Here is a 26,817-nt window from a genome sequence, read left to right as displayed (position 1 = left end):
AGCAGTCATTAATTAGACTCAGACTTTGCAGACATTCAGGCCAGGCATTTCTCCTAAATTCTTACTTTTACTGGGCATATTTAAAAGCCCCAAACTAATACAAGCTCCTGTAGATTAAAAAGACTACAAAGATGAAAGGGTGTGTTTAGTTAATCATCGGCTTCTTCCCACTTCTCTGCAGCTACTTCCTTCTATTTAGGACATTGGGCCCATTGCAAAAGCAATAGCAGAAATTTTGGATAAAATCAGCACCCAGAGAGGGCTACTCACTTCACTATGTGCAGCAGGGCAGCAAGCTCAGTTCATTAAATAAACCACATTTTGGGAATTTGCAGCTAGCTGAGCTTCCCTTCTAAAAACATGAGTGGAATATGAGTGGAAAAGAAGAAAATTTCCTTAGTTTCAGAAGCTTGTTTGTCCTGCACTCCTTCAGACCAGACTCCCGTTGGGCACAAAACTAACAAAGAGAAGAATGTCATTTGTTCAAGCAGACTGCATAATTTGCTCAAAATGGTCAGTTGTTCTGAGTATAAGAATTATTATTTAAAATCGAGTAGCTTATTGTTTCTTGCCTATAAGAGCCTTTATTTGGTATAATGTAGCAGTGTACATAAAATCATTGAACCTCAGAAAGATATATGTATAGATGCTAAAAAAAATCATGCCAGTACTGGACCTTGAATTCAGGACCATTCAGGACCTTGGTGCTATTCCTTAATTGTTTCTGTTCAAAGCTACCACTCTACCACTTGAGTCACACTTTGGGCTCTTTATTGTTAATTGGATAAAAGCTTCATGTACATTTCAGCTCAAGTTGGCTTGGAACCATGATCCTCAGATCTCAGCCTCCTGAGTAGTTTGGATTACACTACCAGTGCCCAGCTTGTAATACTCAATTTTTATTTTAAGTTGGATTCTGTAAGAAGCCATGAACCCTGAATACAGTCCATTATTAACAAAATGTGTTTCTTTTGGTTTAAAGTGTGAACTGGAATTTAATTAGGAATAATGACTATGCCTTTTTCAAAAAAATACATTTTACTAATATACTATGGATTGAATCATGTCAGAATTCTTAGGAGCCACACGAATGATCTTGAAAATATAAATGAGCCAGTTTTGTTTATCCCCGCTGCTTGGTAATTTCTCAAACAAAGGTCCCCAGATTTATCCAACATGCTTTCTGCCTTCAGTTGTAATAATGCATAGAGAGCTCAGCCTCGGAAGGCTGAGCTCCAAGCATAAGACCAGTACAAGATACACAGGTTGCATTTCTGTTTAGAAGAAAAGATTCGCTATTAAGGAATTGGAAGACAGAAAATTGTCTCCTGTGAAAGGCAGTCCCTAAGCATGGTGATGCTTACTTCGTAAGAAGAAGGAGGTATCATAAAATACAGGATATGGCATTGTATTCAGAAGTCTCCAATACTATACTATATAGGAAAAATAGGTAGAGACTAATGTATAATGTGCCATTTTTGAAGCCATGCAGAAAATCTGTCATTTGTGTCACTGATTTAATCTAGTAAATACTTGTTTAATGTCTACTATGTACCAAGTTAAGCCTTGGAGATCTAACACTGGGAAAAAACCAAATTCCCTCTGCTCTTGTAGAATTTATAATCTGCAAGACAATGAAAAAACCATCAAAAACCAATGGTGTGACTATAAAATATTATAAATCATCTGAAGAGAGGTAGTTTATATGGAATTGTGAATGAACATGGAGCTATTTCACTGGTCAGACCACCCAGAATTAGGTACCAAAGTTTATATTAGTTTTGAAGATGGGGACAGTGTAAAGAAACAAAACTGCTAACTTTTGGTCTTAGAAAACTAGATAAACGCGGGGGTGGTGGAAGGGAAATGGGGACCAAAACATGAGAAAGGGTATCAATGTATGTGAAGTTGTACACCTTCTATCTGGTGAATATAATGTAACCCTTGTATTAATTGCAATAAAAAGTATAGGAAAAAAAGAAAACTAGATATTCATATATGGTCAGTAAATTGTTAACCTTTGGGCCCTCCTACTTCAAGTCTCAGATGCCTTAAAATCATTGTGTTCTCATGACAACAAAGAGGACATCAAGGGATGTGATTGGAAGGATATGTGGGAGTAAAAGGCTCTATACTGAGAGTGGATTAGAAGGGAAGACTAGTTGATTATTAACACGCACCTGAAATCCTTCAAGAGAAAATGATCAAGTAAGCATGGACTGGATGTTTATTAGAAAAAAAGCAGAGCCATTATTATCAGGTGGAAGTTCCTAAATCACTTTACAAATATTCATAATTCTTAAGAGAGAAATCCCTTCATAAACTGAGAACTTTCTAACAAAAGCCATTAGAATTTTGGAAACCAAAAAGTAACACTCATATCCTCCATCCTCCTCTATCTCCACAATAGATTTCAGTTTAGATTTATTAAACAGTTCTTGCAACTTGGCAAAGTTCTTTTCAATCTGCTATCTCCCTTGCTCCCCCAAAGATGAAGAAAGTATGCAAAAGTAACCCTACCAATAATAAAGTGTCTCATTTATCTAGTTCCTTAAGGATTTTAGGCATGCTTCCTCATGTAATTTCTCTTGAAAATGTATCCACAAGTCAACAGGAAAATAGTATTCACTTTGGTTCAGTTTGTATCAGTAAATATGATTAAGCATGGGGCCAGCAGTGAGTGATGGGACAGAACCTTTTTCTAAGGGTCATAGAGCTTGAACTTAGGGCTAGGCACTGTCCTTCAGCTTCCTCAAGGCTAGAGCTCTACCACTTGAGCCATAGCATCACTTCTGGTTTTTCCTATGTATGTGGTACTTTGTGCATGCTAGGCAAGCACTCTACCACTAGGCCAAACTTCCAGCCTTGGTTCCTTATTTTCATACTGCCTACTGGCCCAAGAGTTAATCATCTACTGACCATCTCCATTGGTCTGTTTTTATCCACAAGAAAACAGCCTTTGTTTTGTTTTGTTTGTTTGTTGTTGGTAGTGGAGCTTGAACTCTGGGCCTGGGAGCTGTCCCTGAGCTCTTCAGCTCAAGGCTACCACCCTACCCCTTGAGCCACAGCACCACTTCTTGTTTTGTAGTGGTTAACTGGAGATGAGAGTTTCATGGTCTTTATAGTGCTTGGGCTGGCTGTGAACCATGATCCTTAGATCTCAGCCTCCTGATGAGCTAGGATTACAGGTGTGAGCCACCGTGCCCGGCTGGTTGTTTTGTTTTGCTTTCCCCCCAGTCTCTCCCTCACTTTCCATCCACTATGAATTTTGTCACTTAAGTTCAATTGATTACACAAACACCTGTTCATTCCTATCTGTTATTTCGTTTAACCTTTACACAGACTCTTGAAATCAGTTTTTCTTATCCCATTACACAGAAACCTGAGATTCTGAGATTTAATAACTTCTCCAAGTCTGCATGGCAAGTAAGTAGCAGGGCTTGAATTTCAGCCAAGAAAAAAAAAAGAAGCAGAAGAACAAAAACATTCAGAGCCCAAATCTACCTTACCTGTGGTCAGAACCCAAGTCTTTAAAGATAATGGCTACAATTAGTAGAAAATGTATCAGTTCAGTCCCTGTGCTCTGCTTTAGCCTGTATTTATCTCATTTAATCTTCTCAATTTCATCCCATGTTAGTGTTTTAGGAAGTATATCACTTTTATAGATGAGGAAAAGAGATTTGGGGAGGTCATACAACTTGCCCAAGGTCACATTGCTCATATGTGAATTGACTCAAGTAATTTGCTCCCAGATTCCAAGCTACTTGTCATTATGTTAGGTTTGTTCTTTAAATGGGGATGCTGAAAAGTTCAAAGAATTACCAAAGAGCACAAACCAAGGATGTAGGGCGCCAGGACCAAGACAAACCCCTCACATGGCATTCTAGCTAGAATCATGACCTGTTCTCTATGGACCAGTCATACCTTTACCTCACCTCTGACCTCATTCCAACGCCATATGACCCTCTTCCACTCCATCCAGTGACTTTAGCAATTCCCCTGTCCTATGTCTGTATCTTCTCCATAGCTACTGATGTCCAGATAAAAAAAGTGATCTTCTGTCTCCTCATTCCCATCTAGTATCCAGATCCTCGGATCATCTACAGAAGTTCTGATGTATTGTTTCTCAGATAATCTGGGCTGCAAACAACCACAGGAACCCCTAAACCATTCACTACCTTTTGAAGTCAGACATTTTGAACTAATAGGAATCAGTTCCAGACAAACCATGCCCATCCCCCACTCTGATAAATTTTACTGTATTGGCTATACTGCATCCCTTCCAGATGTTTTAAGTTATGATTTGGAAAACTGTATTTTTCCTTGATTGAAATCGCAGCCCTTGGATGACTTTGTTTTAGCTTTTTGTGCACTCCTTAGATTTATCAGCTAATTGTAGACACTTTGAGAGACTAACACACCATGTGTTTATGATGACAAACCCTGTTAGTATGTGTTTGTGGTCAAAGATTCACAAGTATTTTTTTTACTGATCCCTAGTTAAAAGTGAAGAATTGGCTCCAAAATGTTGACTGAAGCTCAGAAACTGATATATAGGTGAAATTTTCATGTATCTGTTTTGGGAAATGGGAGGTAGGAGAGAACTAGGGGCTCAGTTTTTGTTTCTGGACTTAAAAACAATGATTTATTGGAAGAAGTCAAATACTTTAGCAATATAATTTTAAATATCAAAAAAACCCTTGGTTTTATTCAAATACCACTGTTTACAGAGATCTTTCCCTTGGATTAGTTGTTTCTCAGTGGGCCAGTTTGGAGACTCATGCCTGGCTTAGGTGATCCATGAGGCAGAAAGAGCCAGATGGAAGCACATGATTGCAGGGGGATAGGGGGGGAGGGGGAGGGCGCTGACAAACTTCATATTTATAAAGAACAACTGTCACCTAGAATAGGTGCCATTGTGTACCAGGATCTTAGAAAGGTCTAGTTCTAGGAAGAATATTTCTACAGCCATAACAACTCAAAGACTGCTGGACTATAGAAAAGGGGAGGATGGAAAAAGCAACAGGGAAACACAGATGCTCAGATATATCCCTTGAGTTCCTGATTCCAGGTCAAACTAACTGTGAAAGGGAAGCAGACACAGCACTGACATCAAGTGTCCCTAGTGAGGTGAGCGTGGACCTCTGACTTCAGTTGACAGAACAAGGGCTATCAAAGCCCAAAACATTTCCTTCCTGCTGTAGTCAACAGACTTGGGGCCTAGTGAGAAACTGAGGCAGCACCAGTGTTTGAGTTGAGGAAGAAGCTGGATAAGCCACGAGCCAAGGAAATGAGGCAAAAGCAGGAGGAACGATTTACAACTGCCCAATCAGAAGAAAGATGAAAACAGACTGGGAGAGCAAAGAATGAAAATGCCAGGAAGTTGTATAGAATGAAGGAAAAGTGGCTGAAAAATACAGAATTGTGCTTTTTATAATTCCTGGTATACAGTCTACCTAAGGGATGTGTTATGAAGAACCCTGTTGGGATTTTTTTGCTATGTTGTCACCTGCACATCCCCTAAGTATTTTTCTTGTACTTGTTTGTTCCTTTTCTTTCACAATGCTTCTTTACAAAGGTACCCCAAATCTCTCTGGAATGGGTAAATATTATCTCTTCTCAGAATCAATTTGTTTTTATTCCACAGATTGTGATCCTCGTGTTCTCTGTCTTTTTCACTTGCTACTAGAAAGCTTGGGCCACTCCACAGTAAGCTCCTTGCAAACTATATTTCTGTTCTACTCCCATTCCTTGTGTCATCTTTCTTTTATTTTCCCTTGAATCCATCCGCTTATTGTAATCTACTGCGTTTTTATTTGATTGTATCTTCGTGTCATGTATCACTTAAGATGGGAAGCGAAGAACAGCTAAGTAAATATGCAGAAGCAAATAAAATGGGCACTGCTCAGTTCTAGGAGATCATTTCTTCTTCTACAGACTTTATTATTTTTATTATTAGTTGTCTTAACAAATACCCTCCATGGAAGGAGAAATGATTTTCTTCAGCCCTCCGAACCATATCAGATCTCAAATTCATAAGCACCCCCACCAAAAGATGCCATACTTGCTCAATACATGAACTCAATGTCCCCTACTTGTTTAAAATCCTTGCATCAGATTTTAGAATCCATATTGATTGATGGAGAGAAGCTTACATTCTACCAGCCAGATACTATGCTCTGAGCAAAGGGTTTTTCTTATGAACCTCTCCCTGAGAACTCTCCATTCAACCTTCCATTCACTGCTAGAGAACTAGTTTCAATAAGGTTTACAGGGGATAAAATTCTAAAGGCTAAGGCACAGCAAGTAAGCTTCCACAGCTCAATTTCACATCATCTCTCTAAACTTTTTCTACACAAGAACTCTGAATAATCTGACCACACACTTAAGGAGATGTTACCACCTTCACATTATCTCTCTAGCCCTACCTATGTCATGAGTTGATTTTTTTATGTCTCCTTTTTCAAGCTGTGTGTGTGTGTGTGTGTGTGTGTGTGTGTGTGTGTGTAAAGTGGTCTGTGCATTTCTCCATTGTTACCTTTGGTCATGCATTATCCTGCCTGGTCTCTTATTTTAACACAACCTGACTCATTAAATGTTTGGCAATGATGATAATAGTATATATGACCCTTTCTTCCCATTCGCTACTGCAAGCTGATATGCTTGAGTTTTCCTTCTTCAGTAGCCAAAAGTGTTATCTAAATTCCACCTTTCGAGAAAATAAACTGGACATTCACCCTTTGATTTCTTTTTCTCCTAGATTTTGAAGAAATCCTGCATCGAAATTCTAGCGGCTGAACCATCCACCATATGTGCGGGAGGTAAATTTAAATAGAGTGCTAATTACTTTTGTTTAGATATTTTGAGTTCAAAAATTACATGTTTACTTTGTTGGTGGGAATGAAAAGTGATGGAGCAGGAAGAGGTTGGGTAAAGAAATGGAATCGAAATTTCCAGGGATGACTATGTTTACTATAGGGACCGATCTAGGAGAAGAATCTCTTTAGGGAAAGAAGGCCATCCAAGTGGGATGCATATACCTGTAATCCCAGCACCAGAAAGAACGAGGTGGGGGAAATGGCATTGAACGTCAGCCAGAGATATTGATTGGTTCTAGGTCATTCTAGGCTATTTTAGTGATACCCTGTCTCAGAAGAAAACAATAAAGGCCAAACCTGGAATCTTTGCTACTCTATACTTGGAGACGTTGAAGATTAGGAAGATTATAGTTCAAGTCCACTTGGCTTGGAATACCTCATCAATCCTCAGAAATGCTGAGTAAAGCCAGGTGCAGCGGCTCACACCTGTAATCCTAGCTACTCAGGAGGCTGAGATCTAAGGATCGAGGTTCAAAGCCAGCCCAGGCACTAAAAAGTCAGTGAGACTCTTATCTCCAAATAATGCCCAAAAAACCCAAAGTGGCTCTGTGGCTCAAGGGGTAGGGTGGTAGCCTTAAGCTGAAATGCTCAGGGACAACACCCAGGCCCAGAGTTCAAGTCCCATGACCGACAAATAAAACTGCTGAGTATAAGTGGGTATGCTTGCCATTCAAACTCTATGAAAAGTATAAACAGAAAGATCACTTTTCAGGCAGGTTCAAGAATAAATTTGAGACACTATGTCAAAAAAAATAAAATAAGCAAGTACAAGCAGCAGTGTCTTATACCTGTAATCTTAACTACTCAGGAAGTTGAGATCTTACTTCAAAGCCATCCTAGGTAGGAAAGTCCATGATACTCTTAACTGCAATTAACCACTAAATTGCAGAAAGTGGAGCTATGCCTCAAGTAGAGCACTAGCCTTGAGCAACAAATGTTTAAGCACAGCACCCAGCTCAGGCCTCAGGACTGGCACAACCAATCAATAACACAAAAAGAATTGAGAGCATGTTTCAAGTAGTAGAGTACCTGTCTATCAAGCTCAAAGTCCTGAATTCAAAACCTCAGTACTGAAATAAAGAGAAAGAAAAAGAAGAAAAAGTGGGAGAGAGAGAGAGAGAGAGAGAGACAGAGAGAGAGAGAGAGAGAGACAGAGACAGAGAGAGAGAGAGAGAGAGAGAGAGAGAGAGAGAGAGAGAGAGAGAGAGAGAGAGAGAGAGAGAGAGAGAGTGGAGGAAGAGGGGGGAAGGAAGGAAAGAAGGAGGAAGAAAGGAAGGGAAGAAGGGAGGGAGAGAAGAGAAGAGAGACAAAAAGAAAAAAATTCAAAAACTATAAACTAGACAAAAATATATTACCACATGAACACAGTGCAGTGTCTTGTGGAGTGACAAGCCTTCATTAGATTTCATGAGCTTCAAGGTAAATCTTCTCTGGGTTTTTGTATTTCTTGGTAGAATAAGCAGGTAGGTAGACTAATTAAATCTTGTGTTGTACTTTTAATAGTTACCAAAGAGTAAAGCAATTAGAAAACAAGGAAATTCCTTTATTATGTAATTATCTCTTTCATGAAGAAAATCTAGACTTTGGGTTTAGCAATGCTGTTGTATGTGTTGTGACCTTGTAATGTCACAGTGGGATCCAAACCTTAGGAAGTTCTGTGAGTAAGGCAGGCTTCATCTTCATGGGAAACCTTGCCTCTCGGTCTGTGAATCCCATCCCTTCCTTAGCCTCAGAGTAGCCTCAGAGAGGGAGCTCCTCCTATCCTCTACCTCTCAAGACATTCTATGCTAACCACTTGCTGAGATAGTGACCTCAGCTGGCTCCTACCCCAGCTCAGGTAGCCATGGTTCTGACAGCAAACTAAGTTGAGAAAGACACAGAGAGCTAACACACTGGGTGGACAACACAACTCAAATCCAACACAAGTTTTGTGTATGTAGTATTTATAGTATGTATGATAAGACATGACATTATGTATATTCATATATAGTGGGCTGCAAAGCAGTTTAATTGAACAGGACAAATATAAAGGTGTTAGACTTGGGATCAAATAGCCAGTTTTACATACAAACAGGGTTAGGAAAATCTGACTTGGTAACAGTTGATTCAGGAGAGGGAGGGAGAGATAGAGAGAGATAGAGAGAGAGAGAGAGAGAGAGAGAGAGAGAGAGAGAGAGAGAGAGAGAGAGAGAGAGAGAGAGAGAGAGAGAAGGGGGAGGGAGAAACTACAAAATAACTCAGTATGTTTTGAAGGACAGAATAAGTCAAGAAACAAGGGTTACCATTTCTAAAGTGTAATGTTGGGATCCAATCCTAGATAGATCAGTAAAGAAGACTGACTATACCTCCAGAATCCCTTCCTCAAGCTGTACACCAGTGGCTCACACCTGTAATCCTAGCTACTAGTGGAGGCTGAGATCTGAAGAATGCTGTTCAAAGTCAGACTAGGAAGGAAAGTCCATGAGACTTTTCATTTAACCACCAAAAACATGTGGCTTGAGTGAGCACGAGCTTTGAGCATAACAAGCTTAGGGACAGCACTCAGTTCCTGAGATCAAGCCCCAGAACCAGCACCAATGAAAAGAAAAAGCAAAAACAAAACCCTTCATTCCAGGCCCCATCTCCTTGCTCTTTCTCAAGAGAAAAGAACCTGTAGTAACAGCTATAGGAAAGTGTAGACAAGAAAATCCTGGGCCAAGGTCAGCCTTGCCACAAAGTGCACAATCCTATCTGAAAAAACTAACTAATAATAACAACAAAGACAAGGGTAGGGTAATAGCAAAACTGGTAGAAAGCCAGACTGATACATGTAAGGCACTGAGGGCAGAACTGTAGCTTGTCCAATTTAATGACCAATAAATAAATAAATAAATAAATAAATAAAGTTGTCAAGGAACAATGGCTCTCCTGTAATGGTAGCTACTCGGGAGGATGAGATCTGTGGGTCACTGTTATATAAGAAAACCTGATAGGAAAATCCAAACCTAAGACTTTTGTCTCCAATTACCCACCAAAAAGCAGGAAGTAGAGATACAGCCCAAGTGGTAAAACACAGCTTTGAGTACAAAGCTCATGGACAGCACTCAGTCCCTGATCTCAAGCCTAAGAACTGGTACAAAAAATAAATAAATACATACATGAAGTGTGTAAACCTCCAAAATAACTTAAGACCAGTCACCAAATAATTGTGTTGTATAAATAAAAGAAACAACATTTCTCATGAAAAAGTTCAATTTAGGTGAAATTCTAGAAATGTTGGATGCCACAGTGAGCCTCTTGAAGGAGAAAATATTCAAAAGGACTCACCAGATAAATAGTGCTAACAGTAATTTAACACAGAAGTCTCCAGACCAGAGAAGCAGAGAATATAGATTTCCACCACCAACACACTCACAATCAATGATAGATAATCTTCATTGAAATCATCTCAAAACTGTGTCCTCCCATTGAAAGAAAGAAACAAAGAAAGAGTGAAAGAAAGAGAAAGAAGAAAACATGAGAAAGAAAAGGACAGGGTAGAATAAAAACAGCTTATCAAGCTACTTACATTTTCCCTTCATATTAAATTGAACAATAATTCACTAGCCATCAAATTTACTGTGCACTTCTGTGGTTTTTAAGATAGTGCAGTTATACAACCATAACCACTGTCTAATTCCAGAAGGCTTTCATCACCCCCAAAAATAAACTTTCTACCCATTAGGCAGCCCCTCCCACTTCTTCCTCCCTGTAGCTCTGGTAGTCATTAATCTACTTCCCGTCTGTATAGATTTGCTAATCTGGACAACTCATATAAATGGAATCATGTAATATGTAGCCATTTTGTCTGGCTTCTTTTATTTAATACAGTGTTTCACCGGTGTTTTATACTAGTGTTTCTTTTTTCATTTTATTTTATTGTAATGGTGACATACAGAGAGGTTACAGTTACATAAGCTAGGTAATGAGTACATTTCTTGTCGAATAATTTTACCCTCTCCCTCATTTTCTCCCACTTTTCCTACTCCCCCATCCCCATCCCCAATTCCCCTTCCTCCCAGGTTGTAAAGTTCATTTCCAACGAAGTGTCTTGTGAGCATTGCTGTTACATTGGTTCACACTTTGTCCTTTGTCGCACCATTTTGTTACTCCCGTTCCCTTCCCCAAATCAGATAAATGTATATACGAGACACAGGGTACCAAAATCAAAAAGATTGACAACAGGGGATAAACCAAAGGGGGGGAAATGAAGGAAAAAAGAAAGAAGTTCACATAGTACATTTGTGGGGTGGGGGGAGGAAAACTTCTTGTTTCTATATCTTGGAGTTTATTTCGATTACATAAATATTGAGTTCTTGTGACCCTCTGCTAGGATAATCTTATACATATACTAATGATTACAAATGAGACCATAGAACCTATATTTCTTTGAGTCTGGCTTACTTCACTTAATATGAATTTTTCCAAGTCTTTCCATTTCTTTATGAATGGGGTGATGCCATTCTTTATGATGGAAGCATAAGATTCTACTGGAAATATATATATGTATATATATATATATATATCACATTTTCTTGATCCATTCATCTACTAGTGTCTTTACTAGTGTCCTAGAATATAAAGAATTTGATTTCTTTTTATGGCTGGATAAGGCTGCATCATCAGTTAATGGACTCTGGGAATGTTTCCACTTTGTGGCTCTTCATTTCTCTCAAGTATATACATAGGAGTGGGATATTTTGTTTGTAAAATAACTGCTTAAAAGTTTGAAGAATTTGGGGCCGGGAATTTGGCCCAGTGGCCTAGCATGCATGGGTTCAATTCCTCAGTACCACATACATAGAAAAAAGCCGAAAGTGGTGCTGAAGCTTAAGTGGTAGAGTTCTAGCCTTGAAAAAGCCCAAGGGCAGTGCTCAGGCCCTGAGCTCAAACCCAGGACTAGCAAAAAAAAAAAAAAAGTTTGAGGAACTGCCAAACTACTTTGCAAAAAAGATGCACCATTTTTAGTCCATCAGCAATGTACATGCCTTCAAACTTCTTCACTAAGTCTTGTTCTTGTCCATCTCTTTTAATAGAACCATCATGTTGGCTAGGAGATGCTACTCATTAAGGCTTTTATTATAATATTTCTCTAATGGTTGTTGATATGTAACATCTTCTCTTTTATTGACCTCAGAAAATAAGATGACCTTAATGGCACCTGAATAATTCATCATCTTTCCCTTCCTCTTTATTCCCTTTCTATGCCAAGATGTATTTATTCATTCAATAAATTTATACTGAGCCCAACTCAGTCCTGAGTTAGGCCATAGATAAGCATTCAGAGGAGCTAGAACTAATTGCTTCTACCACCCAACCAACATCTTAAATTATAATTGAGAATAAAAATGACAAAAGAATTGTACTGAATTTACCCCTTCAAGGTACCTTAAAGAACATACATCATGAAAAATTAAACTACTTCCTAAGCATCTACAGTCTCTAGTACTCTTTCTAGGAGTGTTAGACCAGCATACATTTTGCCTAAAAACATTGAGCTATATGTCTTTTAAAAGGAACATCTACAGGGAAAGAAAGGGGGAAAACAAGATGATTGGAAGGAGTTGGGGGAGAGAAAGGGGAACAAAAACATGAGAAGGGGTATCCATGTTCAAGAAGTAATGTACCTACTACCTGACAAATGTAACTGTAGCCCCTCTATACATTACTCCAGCAATAAAATACATTTAAAAAAAAAAGGGTAGATTTAGATCTAGGACTTTGTGGCCAGATGGAGTTTGAATGAAACATTCTGGCTCTACTGTGTCCTGGGTCTCACTGGCTGGCAGAATCCTTCAACATATTATTACATAACTTCTTTGCAAAAAGAGCTGACTATTCCAGTCAAGCTGCTGGGTCAGAAGTCCGGGCTCCTTTAGAAACCAAATGTGTGCAAATCTTACCAGGTATCATTTCTCTCATGTGATCCCCATGCCTAGAGGGTTACATGATGTAGTTTCCACCAAGACCAGATCATGGAGACTGCGCCAAGCAGACATGTGTACAGCCCCTTTTATCGTGGATTCAACAGCTGAACTGGTAATATGCTAGAACATGGTGTTAGGGAAGAGCTTGGCATGCAGCCCGTGTTTCCAAAGTCTTCTCTCCCTTTGCTGACCTTTGAGGAAACAAGAGACGTAGGCCCAACATCAAGGCAGAAAATATTTTTGAATCAGCAAAAATGTCTAACAGCAGATGTCTCTATGTCTGGTACTCAAACTGGAAACAGAAATAGGTTTCTGTAGGCTTCATTGACTGAACAGATAGGACGCAATTAGATTATTCCACAATACTTGATGACTTAATAAGATGCTTATTGAACCACGAATGTTCAGTTACATGCTCGAGACTTCTAATTAATAAATGGATAGATAGATGGATATCAACACTAATACATATAGATGTATAGATATAGAGATTTATCAGCATGCTTCTATAAATCCTTACCATTTGTTTTATTTGTGGTCATATGTTCAGGCATTGAGTTCTGGTATACAAGTCCCAGGGTTTTTTGTTTTGTTTTGTTTAAGAGGGTTTTTTTTTTTTTTTGCTCACTAATTAAATGACTTAACTAGTCATCAAAATGTCAAAGTCTGTTTCTTTATTGTTCAGGTCCTTCGTGCCTGTAAAAGCATTCTGTTCTGTTCTTCCTTGTACTTCTTATGGTACATGTAGTGCCTCTGGGTTCTTTTAGTTAGATTTTAGTATTTTATTTCACCTCCAAGCCAGCTCCACTTTTCTTCAGAACAATCCTGAAATTAAAATACAATAAAATGCACTCTTAAAAACTCACAATTTAGAACTTCTAAATTACTCATCTGTCACAAAGCAGCATCGTTTCGACATCATGGTGGGGAAGATATCGCTTGCGTCTAAGGGCAAGGCAGTTGATGCCTACCCAACCTGACTTTTAGTTGTCTTTCTGACTTATTATTTCTGTGATCTTGGAAACGTTACTTAACATCACTAAGATGAGTTTCTTGTCTGCACCCTCCTGACGCAGAGGCTGAAGTAACACTCCCACATACCGCTTTTAGCACTGGCACGTGGCACACAATGAGGGAGCAATTAACCAGCAGTTGTTATTATCTTGGCAAGCTAGGCCTCTAACTTTGTTTCTTAGGAATAAAAGCAACACCGACTCATGACATTTATTTCACTTTGCAAAAGTCCCATATGCTGGTTTTCTGATTTTATTTTTCCTCTAACCATGTCTCCATGTTAGTTGCAATTCACATCTTAAGATCTGCTTTTACAAATAGACATTTTGTCTATCTCTATTTTTATATACCACATAAAATTATCCCGAGCCTTACAGTTTATACACACAGAGAGGATCATAAGGAACATTGATCATTAAATATATAAAACTAAAGCAAATACTGTGAAGCATTTAATACTTAAGTAGTTGGGTTATTTCCTGGGTGAAACTATTGTAAAGAATTTTTTTATTTTATAATATATATTGATTGAAATACCTTAGACCAGTGTGAAATTAGTCTTATCTCCCTGACCTCATATCTTCTCTCCACTGTTCAGAGAGAAGTGATTCCACACTGAAGGTCCATGTCAATTCAAGCAGGTTGACAACTGACCGCTAATAAACATGGCATTTGTTGCTAAGTATGAGTCCTGCATAAACATACACATTACTTCTGTGTGCCCTGCAGAGGAGAACTGAAGCCCTATCAAACAGTCAGCAACCTGAAAGAATGTTTTTCTAGTTGGGAGAGAGACAAAAGAACACCACCAGACATTTCACAACTGCGTGCTGCATTGTTCGGCACAGGCTATGAATACGGTTAAGCAGTGGTTTCTAAAAAAATGTTAGGCACCCTGGGCTCTAAATAGAAATCTGTTCAAGGGATTTCAAAATATAAAACAGACCCAAGAAAAGTTGAGTGGAGAGGCAGTGAAGGTTTCTTCCCTGGGGTCACCTCTGGATTTTTTAAATGGGTCTGATTTGAATGGACAGAGAGGAGAGAGAAAAAGGGAAACCAAGGTTAAGAAGATGAGCATTCAAGGCAAGAGGTAATTGGCCTTTCCTATGGACACCTCAGGAGAAGGAATTAGAGCACAAGGGACCCACATGGTACCTCTTGGTTTCCAATTTAATATTTGAGTATTTGAATAGTTGATAAAAATAGTTCAACAATGGTTTCCAAACCAGGGAAGATGAAAAGTTTGAGGCGAGTGATCAAGTAACAACATGTCCTGTCATCATTCTTCATTTCAGAATCATTTCAAGTTGTTGTGAGAGGGAATGGCTTCCGACATGCCCGAAACGTGGACAGAGTCCTCTGCAGCTTCAAGATCAACGACTCGGTCACACTCAGTAAGTCCTTGCATGACTGGTGGGTTTCTTCATCCAGGGAAAGCTGTTCCGTGGTAGACAGGCCACCCCAGCAAGGACACAACTGGCCCTAGAAGGCCATAGTTTCAATCAGAGGTACTCCTCTGGATGAGCACAGCTCTGAGGGTGCCCAACTTGGACAGCAGAGAAAGATGAACCCCCAGGTCCCAAAGAGCTTTTGCTGCCAGCAGCAGCAACCCACAGAAGCTGCTTTCTCCTGTGGGCTAGCTCACAAGAGAAGTAGGTTGCCTGTTACCGCATCTCAGGTCTTTCTCTCCCAGCTGGCTGTGTGGGTGCTGGTTTATTGGAGATTGTGGAGCTAAGATTTTATAACAAGGCATTGAAGGCTCTCTTGGATAAGAATTAGAAAAAGAGATAACTAAAGTTACTCATCCTAAGTAAAGCAAAAACCAAACTACTGGATTTGCATGTGCAGATCCTGGAACCTTCCCCAGTCTGGATGACTCTTGTTTGGAGTTGCCAAGAAACTCTCATCATGGTGAATACCTTACATGAAATAGAGGAATATGAAAGTAAAACTAAATGCATCTCCTGAGGGGAAAAAGCAAAACTATGGGTTGACATAACATTGGAACCTCCAAGAGACATTTGCAGCAGGCTAGTTCCTAATTTAAAGACATGTGTGATTCATGTGGCTGTCCAGGAGAGATGGGGAGGTCTGGTTATGGGAGGACTGATGCCAGGAATCCTGGTTATTATTTGCATCTGGCATCCATCACATGGATGATTATTGATTCCGCCTCTGCAGTAACAAACAACAGTCATAATGTGTTGCATTTCCCGTGGTGCGCACAGTGCTTCATCTTTCTGCCACAACAGCCAAGCAATAGACAGAGCAAGAAGACAGGAGAACACATATTTCACTCACCACCCATGCTAATCTTGGCCTCCTTATAGCCCGGGAAGGGGGATCTGCTCCTGATTTGAAAGAATGGAGATGCCATTTTTGCTTCCTGACATTTTAAAACTTACTTGAATATCAAAACAGAGATAGTCAGTGGCCCATGAATAGCTGAATTTCCTGGACTTGGAATTCATATCTAACATTGGAAGCATTCAATCCGTCATCTTAAAATGTGCAAGCGCTCTCACATATGCAAAAAGTACATGCTGTTTGAAAACATTTGGAAATGTCTCTGAGTAGTCACACTGTGAAAACTGGCTCGTTAGGGAGCCGGGAGCCCTTCCCACCCCCCTTTCAATTGTAATACCATTGAGGTCTGCATTCCCTCTCCTCCACCAAAATCTTGTAACTGCCAAGGACTCAATTCACTTTCCAGACACTGGGGCTTCTAAACACAGCTTCTGTGGAGATAAATGGAGGAGAGAGAGATTGCCTACCCTGTAGTCAGTTGCTGGCCGGGTTACAAAAGGTGCTGTGAACAAATTCAATGCCATGCACGTTTACTGTAGATTGGTAGTGTGATATTTTAAAAGCTTGTCTTCCAACTTTTTTTTTTTTTTTTGCCAGTCCTGGGCTTGAGCTCAGGGCCTGAGCACTGTCCTTGGACTTTCTCAAGGCTAGAGCTCTACCACTTGAGCCTCAGCACCACTTCTGGCTTTTTTCTATATGTGGTACCGAGGAATCGAACCCGGGTCTTCATGCATGCTAGGCAAGCACTTTTAACCACTAGGCCAAACTCCCGGCCCCCCCCCAACTTTTTTTTTTTTATTGTTGGGATAATGTATAGAAGGGTTACAGTTACATTCATCAGGTAGTAGGTGCATTACTTCTCACACATTGATACCCCTTCTCATGTTTTTGTCCCCATTTCCCTCCCCCCTCCCAACCGTCTTGTTTTCCCTCTTCCCTATCTTAAGTCTCTCTTAAAGAGAGACTACTCCACAGAAGAAATAAGAATGACCAATAGACACACGAAGAGATGTTCAACATCTCTGACCATGAAAGAAATTCAAATTCAAACATTGATATTCCACTTCACCTCAGTTAGAATGAACATTATTAAAAATACTAACAATAACATGCTGGTGGTATGTGGCCAGAGGGAACACTACTACACACTGTTGTTGGGAGTGTAAACTTGTTCATCCACTCTGGAAAGCAGTATGGAAGTTCCTCAAAAGATGAAACATAGACCTTCCCTATGACAATCCCATTCCTGGGCATTTATCTAAATGACCACAAACCAGACCACACTAAAGTCACCAGTACAATCATGTTCATTGCAACATTGTTCACAATAACTATGACATAGAATCAACTCAGATGCCCCCAATGGACAAATGGATTTTTTAATGTGGTATATAGCCGGATGTGGTGGCTCATGCCTATAATCCTAGCTACTCAGAGGCTGAGCTCTGAGGATTGTGGTTCAAAGCCAGCCTGGGCACTAAAGACCTTGAGACTCTTAATTACTAGAAAACCAGAAGTGGTACTCTGGGTCAAAATGTAGGGTGATAGCCTTGAGCTGATGAGTTCAGGGACAGTGCTCAGGCTCAAGTTCAAGTCCCATAACCAACCAAAAAAAATTGTGATATATATACACACAAAAGAATTCTGTGCTTCCATCAGAAAAATATGGCATTATCTCATTCATACGGAAGTGGAAAGACTTGGAAAAATTATACTAAGCGAAGTAAGCCAGACTCAAAGAAACATAGGTTGCATGGTTTCCCTTATTTATAATCATTAGAATGTGTCTGTAAATCTACAAATAAACCCAAGGAGAGTAAAAGACGAGTAATTACTCTTAAACATGATTAACTAGCAGCACTCTAAACATTCACACAGTATGGCCAAAGGAGGATATTCTTGGGAGAGGATCATAAGAGCTCAATAACCATGTACATATGGCCATATAAAATGATGCTTATGGAAATGAACTCCAAGAAATAAGTTTTTATTGTACTGTTCGTGGTTCTTTTTTGTTTTTTCTTTCTTTTTTATTTTGGTTTATTCCCTTTCGTCACTATATTTGATGTCTATACCCTGTTTCTTGTATATAAGTTTATTTGATTTGGGGAGAAGGGGAAGCACAGAAACGGTGGCACAAAGTGTAAACCAGTTCAGCAGTTATATTCACTAGACATTGTGTGAGAAATGAACTATATACAACTTCTTGGGGAGGGGAGAAAAAGAGAGAATAAGAGAGGGATGACATTGTTCAAAAGGTAATACTCTTATTACCTGACTTATCCAACTGTAACCCTTCTGTGTATCACCTTTACAATAATTTATTTGAAATAGCAAAGGGAAGGGGAAAACAGGATGATTGGGAGGGTTGGGGAGAGGGAAATTAGGACTAAAACATGAGAAGGGGTATCAATGCATGAGAAGTAATGCACCTACTACATGACGAATGTAACTGTAACCCCTCTATACATTATCCTGACAAAAAAAATTTCAAAGAAAAAAAAAGACAGATGAAAAGAAAAAGTAATGTGGTGCCAGGTGGCTGTATCCTACATTAAACTGGGCAAAAACACAAGCAGGGAACAATATCTGTAGTTGTATTTTGCCATAACTGGTTGGTTATATGGATTAAATGTTAGTGACAGGAGGAGCTTAAAGCGGAGCCTGGCTGTCAACAGCTATATTTGGCTACTAGTCTTATGTTGTTGTTGTTATGTTATCATCATTACCATCCTCCTCCTCCTCATTATCATCATCACTATTACTAAGTGAAGCCGTAACTGGATATTGTAAAGACCTAAGTTGTGTTCAAACTAAGTTAATATAATCCCAATGAAAATTCCCACTGGGCTTTTTAAATTAACAAAATAATTCCAGAGTGGAAGAATAAACATGCAAGGGTAGCCAAGAAAAAAATGTAGTAATTTGGCCTGGCAGATTTTAGGATGTATAAAAGAGCTGCGCTCATTGAAACAATGTATGACTGCTGCCATACTCAGCAAGCCAAGCACTGGAAGAAGGCCCATAAACACTAGGTGAATTTTGTATAAAATAAAGTAACCTTTCAAACAGGAGGAAGCTGGGTTATTCAAAACTTGGTGTTCAGACAACTGGCTAGCCACTTGGAAAAACAATTAAGTTCGATTTTTATCTTACACCTTACACTTAAACAATTTCCAGATGAGATACAAATTTTGATGTGAACATGAAACTTTGAAATTTCTAGAGGGAAATAAAACTAAATATTCTCCTGATTGTTGATGGGACTTCTGGACACAACATAAATGAAAAACTTATTAGTCTGAGCACATTTTTCAAAATTTTCTTGTTACCCACCCCAACCAAAAAATGAAAGGGAATGAAAACTGTGAAAAATTATGTATAAGTGTATATACATAATTAAACTCCTAAAGTCAGCTTCTTAAAAAAGAGGAGAATGGATAAAAGATATGACAAGAATATGAGTAACATATAGAATAGCTCAGTGTAAGCCAGAAAATGCAAGCTGAAATAATCTATTTCCATTTTTACTCTAAAAGATTGGTATCTATCTGATCTTAATAATGATGAGAGGGAGAAAGTATTTTTTAATTAAAGAATTTATTAACATTGATTTTTACATCATATTTCAAATGTCATGTTTAAGAAACAAGTATTCAAGAAGGGAATCTCTATATACAATCACTGGCACTTAGATTTTAGAACATAATTAAACTTAAGCTGAGGATTTGTATGTCATAGGTACATATTAATGTATGTAATAAAACATGTCTATAGAATATATAGCCCATCATAGATTTATTAAAGAATTTATTAACATTGATTTTTGCATCATATTTCAAATGACGTGTTTAACAAACAAGTATTCAAGAATGACATGTTTAACAAACAAGTATTCAAGAAGGGAATCTCTATATACAATTACTGGCACTTAGATTTTTAGAACATAATTAAAATTGGGCTGAGGGTTTGTAAGTCATAGATACATATCTTTGGCTCCTTTGTCAAATGCAAGTTGACTATAGGTATGTAGTTTTATTTCTGGATCTTCTATTCTGTTCCATTGATCTTCTGGTCTATTTTTGTTCCAATACCATGCTATTTTTGTTATTATGGCTCTATAGTAGAGTTTGAAATCTGGTATTGTATTACCACCTGCATTGCTCTTTTCACCTAGAATTGTTTTGGCTATTCTAGGTCTTTTCTTGTTCCATACGAAGCTTTGGATTATATCTTCTATTTCAGTAAAGAATGTCTTTGGGATTTTGATGGGGATTGAATTGAATTTGTATATCAATTTTGGCAGTATGGCCATTTTCACTATACTGGTTCTCCCTACCTGTGAGCATGGGATGTCTTTCCATTTCCTAGTGTCCTCTTTAATTTCTTTCCTTAGGCTTTTATAGTTTTCATTTAATAATTTCTTTACATCTTTGGTTAAGTTAATTCCTAAGAATTTTATTCTTTTGGGGGCTATTGCGAATGGGATCATTTTCTTGATTTGGCCTTCTTTTTGTGTATTGTTGGTGTACAAGAAGGCTAATGATTTTTGCAGGTTAATTTTGTATCCTGCCCTTTGCTGAAGTGGTTTATTAATTCTAGGAGTTTGGGAGTGGAGCTTGTTGGGTCACTCAGGTAGAGGATCATGTCATCTGTGAATAGGGATAGTTTAATTTCTTCTTTCCCTATATGGATCCCTTTGATGTCCTTCTCTTGCCTTATCGCTTTAGCTAAGGATTCCAGCACTATATTGAAGAGAAGTAGAGACAGTGGGCATCCCTGTCTAGTTACTGGTAAATTGTTCCAGTCTTGGGAGAAAGTATTTTAATTTATTGTCAGTGACAGGTCATTAGAAGTTCTAGAAAGCAACTCTTCTTTTTTTTTCTGTTTTGCAGTAACAGAGTTTGAATTCAGGGCCTCATATTCACTTGGCAGCACTCTGCCACTTTAGCCACATCACCAATGCTTTTCTTGCACTGGTTATTTTTTAGATAGTGTCTGACTTCCTGCCTGTTTCCCAATTCGAATGATAGATGTGTGCCACCCCCCCACCACCATTAGCTGAGGAAAGGTCTCAAAACCTTTTCTGCCTCAAACTTCAGTCTTCCCAGTCTCACCTAGGATTACAGGTGTAAGCCACTGGTGTGGAAGACAATTCTTAAACTGAGTCAACTGTTTTCAGACAATTTGACCCAGAATTTCAATTTCAACTTCGTCAAAAGAAAATGATCAATAATATCTATAAAGAGTTGGTGAAATGAATCTTTATCACAATATTGTTCATGATAACAGAAGAAAGAAAAGATTAGAGGGGAAAACATTTTAACAGTAGCATAAATATTTAAAATTAGATAATCTATTTTGTAAATTATACTTCTTCCCTAAATAATTAAACAATGTAGAAAATTAATGATGTGGAACATGTTAATTTTATGTCATTGAGTATTACAAATAATTTATGAAACAGTACATCAAAGCTAACTTTATTTTTCCATACACATTTCCACAGAAAGAGACTTGAAAGGTATTCATCAAAATGTTAACAGCAGGCCCCTCTGAATGAGGCTACCTTTAATTTTTATTTCTTTCTTCCTATCTGCATTTTCTAAGATTTCTATGATCATGTGGATCCTGTGCTATTAGAAAAGGATTTACTAAAATTATCTAACATTTAGTTTAATTTGGGGTAATTATTTAGGCTTAGCGTAGATCTTCAATTTAAATTTGGTTGGCTCTTTAGTCATCAGGCTCAACTTTAATTCTGGCCAAGAAGCTATCTTGGAAAAAGATCCATTTTCAAATGAAAATCCATTAGTGGACAGATTAGAACGTTAAAAAGGAGACCCAGGTTTGAGCTGAGAACAGCCAGTTTTTTGTAGAGTAAAAAAAAAGTCACCTTTCCTTCCTCTCTGTCTCTGTGCACCTCCATCTTGTGCAGGCCTGGTTTGCTCTCCCCCCAATAAACTCTTTTCTGCCTGAAAAAAAATTTACAAATAGAAAGTTTTGCTAATATAATCATGAAGCACATGCTTGATTATCCCAGTAAATATATGAGGTATAACTATAAAGAAGAGACTGAATAAAGACAGAAAGCAAGGATGTAGTCATAACATTCAAAGTTTAGTCTACAAAACTAAGAAAATTAAGGAAAGGGATGGAGTTGGGAGGGATAGGAGAGAATGATGAAAAATAATCAAGATTCATTGTATTCATATATTATACTTTGTTAAATGTCAACTCCTTAAAGATAAAAATAAAATTAAAACAATAAAAAGGAGCAATGAAACAACAAAAAGAGGGAGAGACTGACTTTTCACAATCACTAAGATTCAGTTGATAAGGAATGTGAAAAATCCATTCCATAATTTCATAAGCGTGCTTTAATTTTCCATACAAAACTTTACTTCCTAACTTGATTTCCAGTCTCACTCACCAGGCTTTGTCATGATTTACTTTTTGAAAACTCCCAAAGGATAAACCTTTTACCCCTTTGAAACACTTTCTTTAACTGGACATTAGTCACAGAGGCAGTTAAGTTCCAGAGAGAGAGAGAGAGAGAGAGAGAACTTCCATTGTGTTTGTTTTAAAGATCTATTTGTTTGTTTGCTTATGCTGGTCCTGGGGCTTAAACTCAGGGTCTGGGCACTGTCCCTGAGTCTCTTTGTGCTCAAGGCTAGTTCTCTACCACCTGAGCCACAACACCTCTTGCAGCTTTTTCTGGGCAATTTATTGGAGATGAGTCTCACAGACTTTTCTGCCAGTGCTGGCTTCAAAGCATGATCCTCAGATCTCTGCCTGCTGAGTATCTAGGATTACAAGCATGAACCACTGACACCCAGCTTTAAAGATCTATCTTACTATAATTATTTGGCCTTACAACCACCTTCTGTGCACCAGGGCTGCTGTGTGCCCCTAAGGAGATTATTGATGTACTCTAGTGGCTGCTTTGGAAGAGAGGCAAAGGGAAGGAGAAACTTTAAGATTCCCAAACAAAAGCCTGTGGTTGTTTGTCATGCATTCCAAGTATTGAATGTATTGGTCTGAGATACTGCAATTTGGATGCATCTGTGGGGATTTCATGTCATGATGATGAATTATCACTGTGGGTCTCAGAATGAAGGCCGACGAGCAATCTGCACACCTTCCCCCAAATTGATATTCTTTAAATACTTATTCATTTGGAGATTTGCCTGCTGTTGATGCAAGGAAGAAATTGTTTCTGCCAGATCTCTCCATGCAACTCAGCTCCCGCCACTGGTGTGCATACCACAGTCTCTTAGCACATGTTATTGACTCAAGCATGTACCCAGTGTCTCCTTCCTGCTGCCGCCGTGAATATCTGTGTGGATTTCATTCTTTAAGAGCATCAGTATCTGCCGTAATTTGTGGTTCTGATAGTGTGGAAGACTTTAGCCATTTTGATCTGTTTACTCCTTAATCTCAGTTCCAAAGGTAAAAATTCTGCCAATGCTAATTGTGCACAGGCACAATTATGTGTGAATTTATGTCAGAAAGCACATACGTTGTGCATGAATTCTGAATTGTCCTTTACCAAGTAAAAACAAAGCTTTAAAAAGTACACTTAGTAAATTACAACAAGCTTGGAGTGCAGCAATTATTATGGCCTCAAGGCTACTAAAGTTTTAAAGGCTAATGCTTTGCTTAGAAGATAATTTGTAGCTTTTACTCATGTCAACGGTCAAGAATTTTGGGGGGTGGATTTATAGAGATGAGAAATTGCTTCACAAGAGCCCCGAGTCTCATTACCTTCATTTAGTTTTCTTGCAAAACCTCAAGCTGCTCTATTAACTTTTGAAATCCATTAAGTATCAAAATCTCATAAAATCATGTGTCATATGATCTCACTATATACAAACTATTATAAACAGGAAAAAAATCTGAAATTGTTTACCTCAGGGCATTGACCATGTTTATCATTAGGAATTAGAATTATCAAGGATTTTCAACTTTTCATCAGCTTCTCTACATTCCCCAGGGTTGTTACTGTAAACATATATTACTTCTGTTATTAGTGAAAATAAGAACTATGGACACATAGTAATTTACATCCTGAAAAGTTAGTCTGGCTGTACTGTTGGCTACTTCTAAACACTGGTGCCCAGAGCTATGGGGGGAGAGGGGTCACAACCTTGTGGGACATGCAAAGCGTTTGAAGCTCAACAGAAACAATCCAGCAGGCCTGCTGCATTCTCTGCCTGACCCCTCTGGGAAGGGATTTGTGGTCACTCACCTTGTCCTTCGTCCCTTGTCCTTCATGATTCTCCGGAGCACAGTAACCAAGATAATATAGGTCATTTCCTTCTAAGAACTGCCTCCAGGTCCTAATCTCTACCTTATGTTTAGGATGCTCTTAGTGCTATACTCATGTTTTATGGCTAGTGCTCTAACTCTAGAGCCCTTCCACTTAGGACTTGTCTTCCAGTGTCTCTTTTTTACCCATTCGCCTCCTTTACCCATCTTATAACAACTCTGAATGTTCTTGACTTCACTCCAGTTTCCTGGAAGTTCTGGGCTGCTGGTAATGCTTCCAGTTTCTTTTGCCATGGGCTAAAGAAAACCATGGAAATCTCACCATGGCAGTATTGACATAAGAAGCTGGATAATCAGTGGTTGGGGTGCATTGTACTATGCATTGTAGATGTCAAGACCATCCCTCTCCCAGTTATGGAAACCTGTCTCATTTCTGAGAGACTATCAGCCCCTTGGGAGATCCACTGCATTATGTACATATATGTCCACAGATCCTACCTGGATAGATGACTTGCTTCTTGTCATGCTGTGCAGTCCTGATATAACATGGTAGACAAGTCAGAAGACCCACTCCATTTGCAAGCATATTCACAGGGATACCTTGTGTTTTCCAGGTGATGGGCCCAGTAGAATCCCACTTCAGTAGTAAAACTTAAAATATGTTGAGTACTTTTTAAATGATATGCATCTAACAATATCATTTATAGTGTAGGAAATGATTATTATTCTCACCTTCTGAATGAGAACTCTAAGTTATGCATAGGATGGAAAGCTTTGCCCAAGATTGAACACAGACTGTGAATTGCTTAGCCATGATGGATCTCCATAGCACAAAATGTTTGTACTTGTTTTTCCCTATCCTACTCCAGCTTCCCACATAACAGGATGGGAAGTCAAAAGACTTACATTCAGGAACTAGTGAAATAGTTGTGTGTTCACCCAGGGAATCTGTTTATCACGCTTATCCTTTGATCTCATGGCATCTAGCTGGTAAGGGCTTCCAAGAAAACCTAGCAACAACTTTAGGCCAGAAAAGATGAGTAAGAAGAGAGCATGTCTAAGGACAAGGGCAATGGGCAGCGTGGTTTCACTTGATAGGAATCGCCTTGGCCTCAGCAGAGCTTAAGAGAACTTTCCAGAGGCCAATTTAGCCAATGCATTGGCCTTGTGTTCCTCGCTTCCTGGTCCTTTTTGACACTTGTTTTTTATTTCCCCATCTTTACAACCACATACAACTTTTCCAAGTAGAAACCACTTTCCACTTTCAAAATCTTCACTTTGTCCCCCACATCTATATGTATGTTTTGTCAAATGAATCCGGGGCTTGTTATCATACCTACAGATGAAAACCTTCCAGCTTTGGGCTTGAAACCCAGTACTACCCAGAGTGTGAGTTTCTTTCTCCACTCAGCAGTTGGTCCCATTGAGCTTTGTGATAAGACTGGCACATCTGTGAATTAGCATCGAGAAAGCCCTATTAAGAAAATTAATCGCTTCTTTTCTGGCTGCAGATCCAGAAAGCTCAATCCAGATGCTTTGCATTTTGTCAGCTCGAAGTTCTACCAAATTATAACTGCCATTCAAATTTTTCACAATATTCTAAGTCTTAACATTTTCCCCCAAAGCCATTTACTTTTGAAAGCACTGAAAAGGCAAAAGTGTCTACTCTCTTCCAGTCTGGAGCCACATTCCCAACCAGCTGATAATTTGGTGTTGAACAGTTATACTTGGCTCCAGCATACCATGAAAATGTTCCCTAGGTTCAGGGAACACTAGGGGAAATAGCAGGGTGAGTTCATTCAGTCCATAACCTCTACTATTGTTTTCCCCACTACCTAATGCAAATGTTACAGTAGGAATGTAAACTCTCTACTTTGGGGCTTACATCAGCTTTTGGAAGGATTCAACAAACTCCCCCCAGATAAGTCTATGGGTTGTTTTTCTTTCCATTTTTGTCAGATATAAATATTTATATCAAGAAAAGATTGCCAAGTCTTGGGAAGTATTTAAATGATTTAATCGGCCCCATGAAGTGATTCACTCTGATTGGTGCTTAAATTGGCTAATGAATTGTAATCCTGGTTTTACCCCAGCTCTATTAGTAACCAAACTACTAAGGGAAATTCTGGGACCCTCCTTCTTCATAGTTTGGAAAAGGGGACATTGTCAAGAGGTGAAATGAATACCTTTGAGTTTATAGTTTCAGAATATGAGTTCATATCTGTTAGATCAGAGCCTCTCAGAAGACTCCAGAGCCTTGTTACAGAGTTCTTCAGTCTCACTCCTGTCTCCTGGATGGCCTGTCTTCCTGTGGAATCCACTTTTGTCCATTAAAAGTCCATTAACCATTCATCTCCAGAGTGGTTAGTGTGAAGCACTTCCATTTCTGTAGTAGTTCTGGT

The 26,817-nt window shown here is 38.8% G+C and overlaps 1 protein-coding gene across 1 annotated transcript in view; it reads left to right on the top strand.

Moving 5' to 3' along the window:
* The window catches only part of Antxr1 (ANTXR cell adhesion molecule 1), a 200,913-nt gene that overhangs the window by 61,026 nt on the left and 113,070 nt on the right, over positions 1-26,817 (top strand). The window contains exons 9-10 of the mRNA XM_090336766.1: positions 6,761-6,821; positions 15,133-15,231. Of these exons, the coding sequence (XP_090192892.1) occupies positions 6,761-6,821; positions 15,133-15,231 (160 nt within the window). The remainder of the gene's footprint in view (positions 1-6,760; positions 6,822-15,132; positions 15,232-26,817) is intronic.

Source organism: Megascapheus bottae, chromosome 7 (genome assembly GCF_031878675.1).
Source record: "Megascapheus bottae isolate mThoBot1 chromosome 7, mThoBot2.hap1, whole genome shotgun sequence".
Taxonomy (NCBI): Eukaryota; Metazoa; Chordata; class Mammalia; order Rodentia; family Geomyidae; genus Megascapheus; species Megascapheus bottae.
Note: the sequence above shows the minus strand (reverse complement) of the source record. Positions and strands in the feature narration are given on the sequence as shown.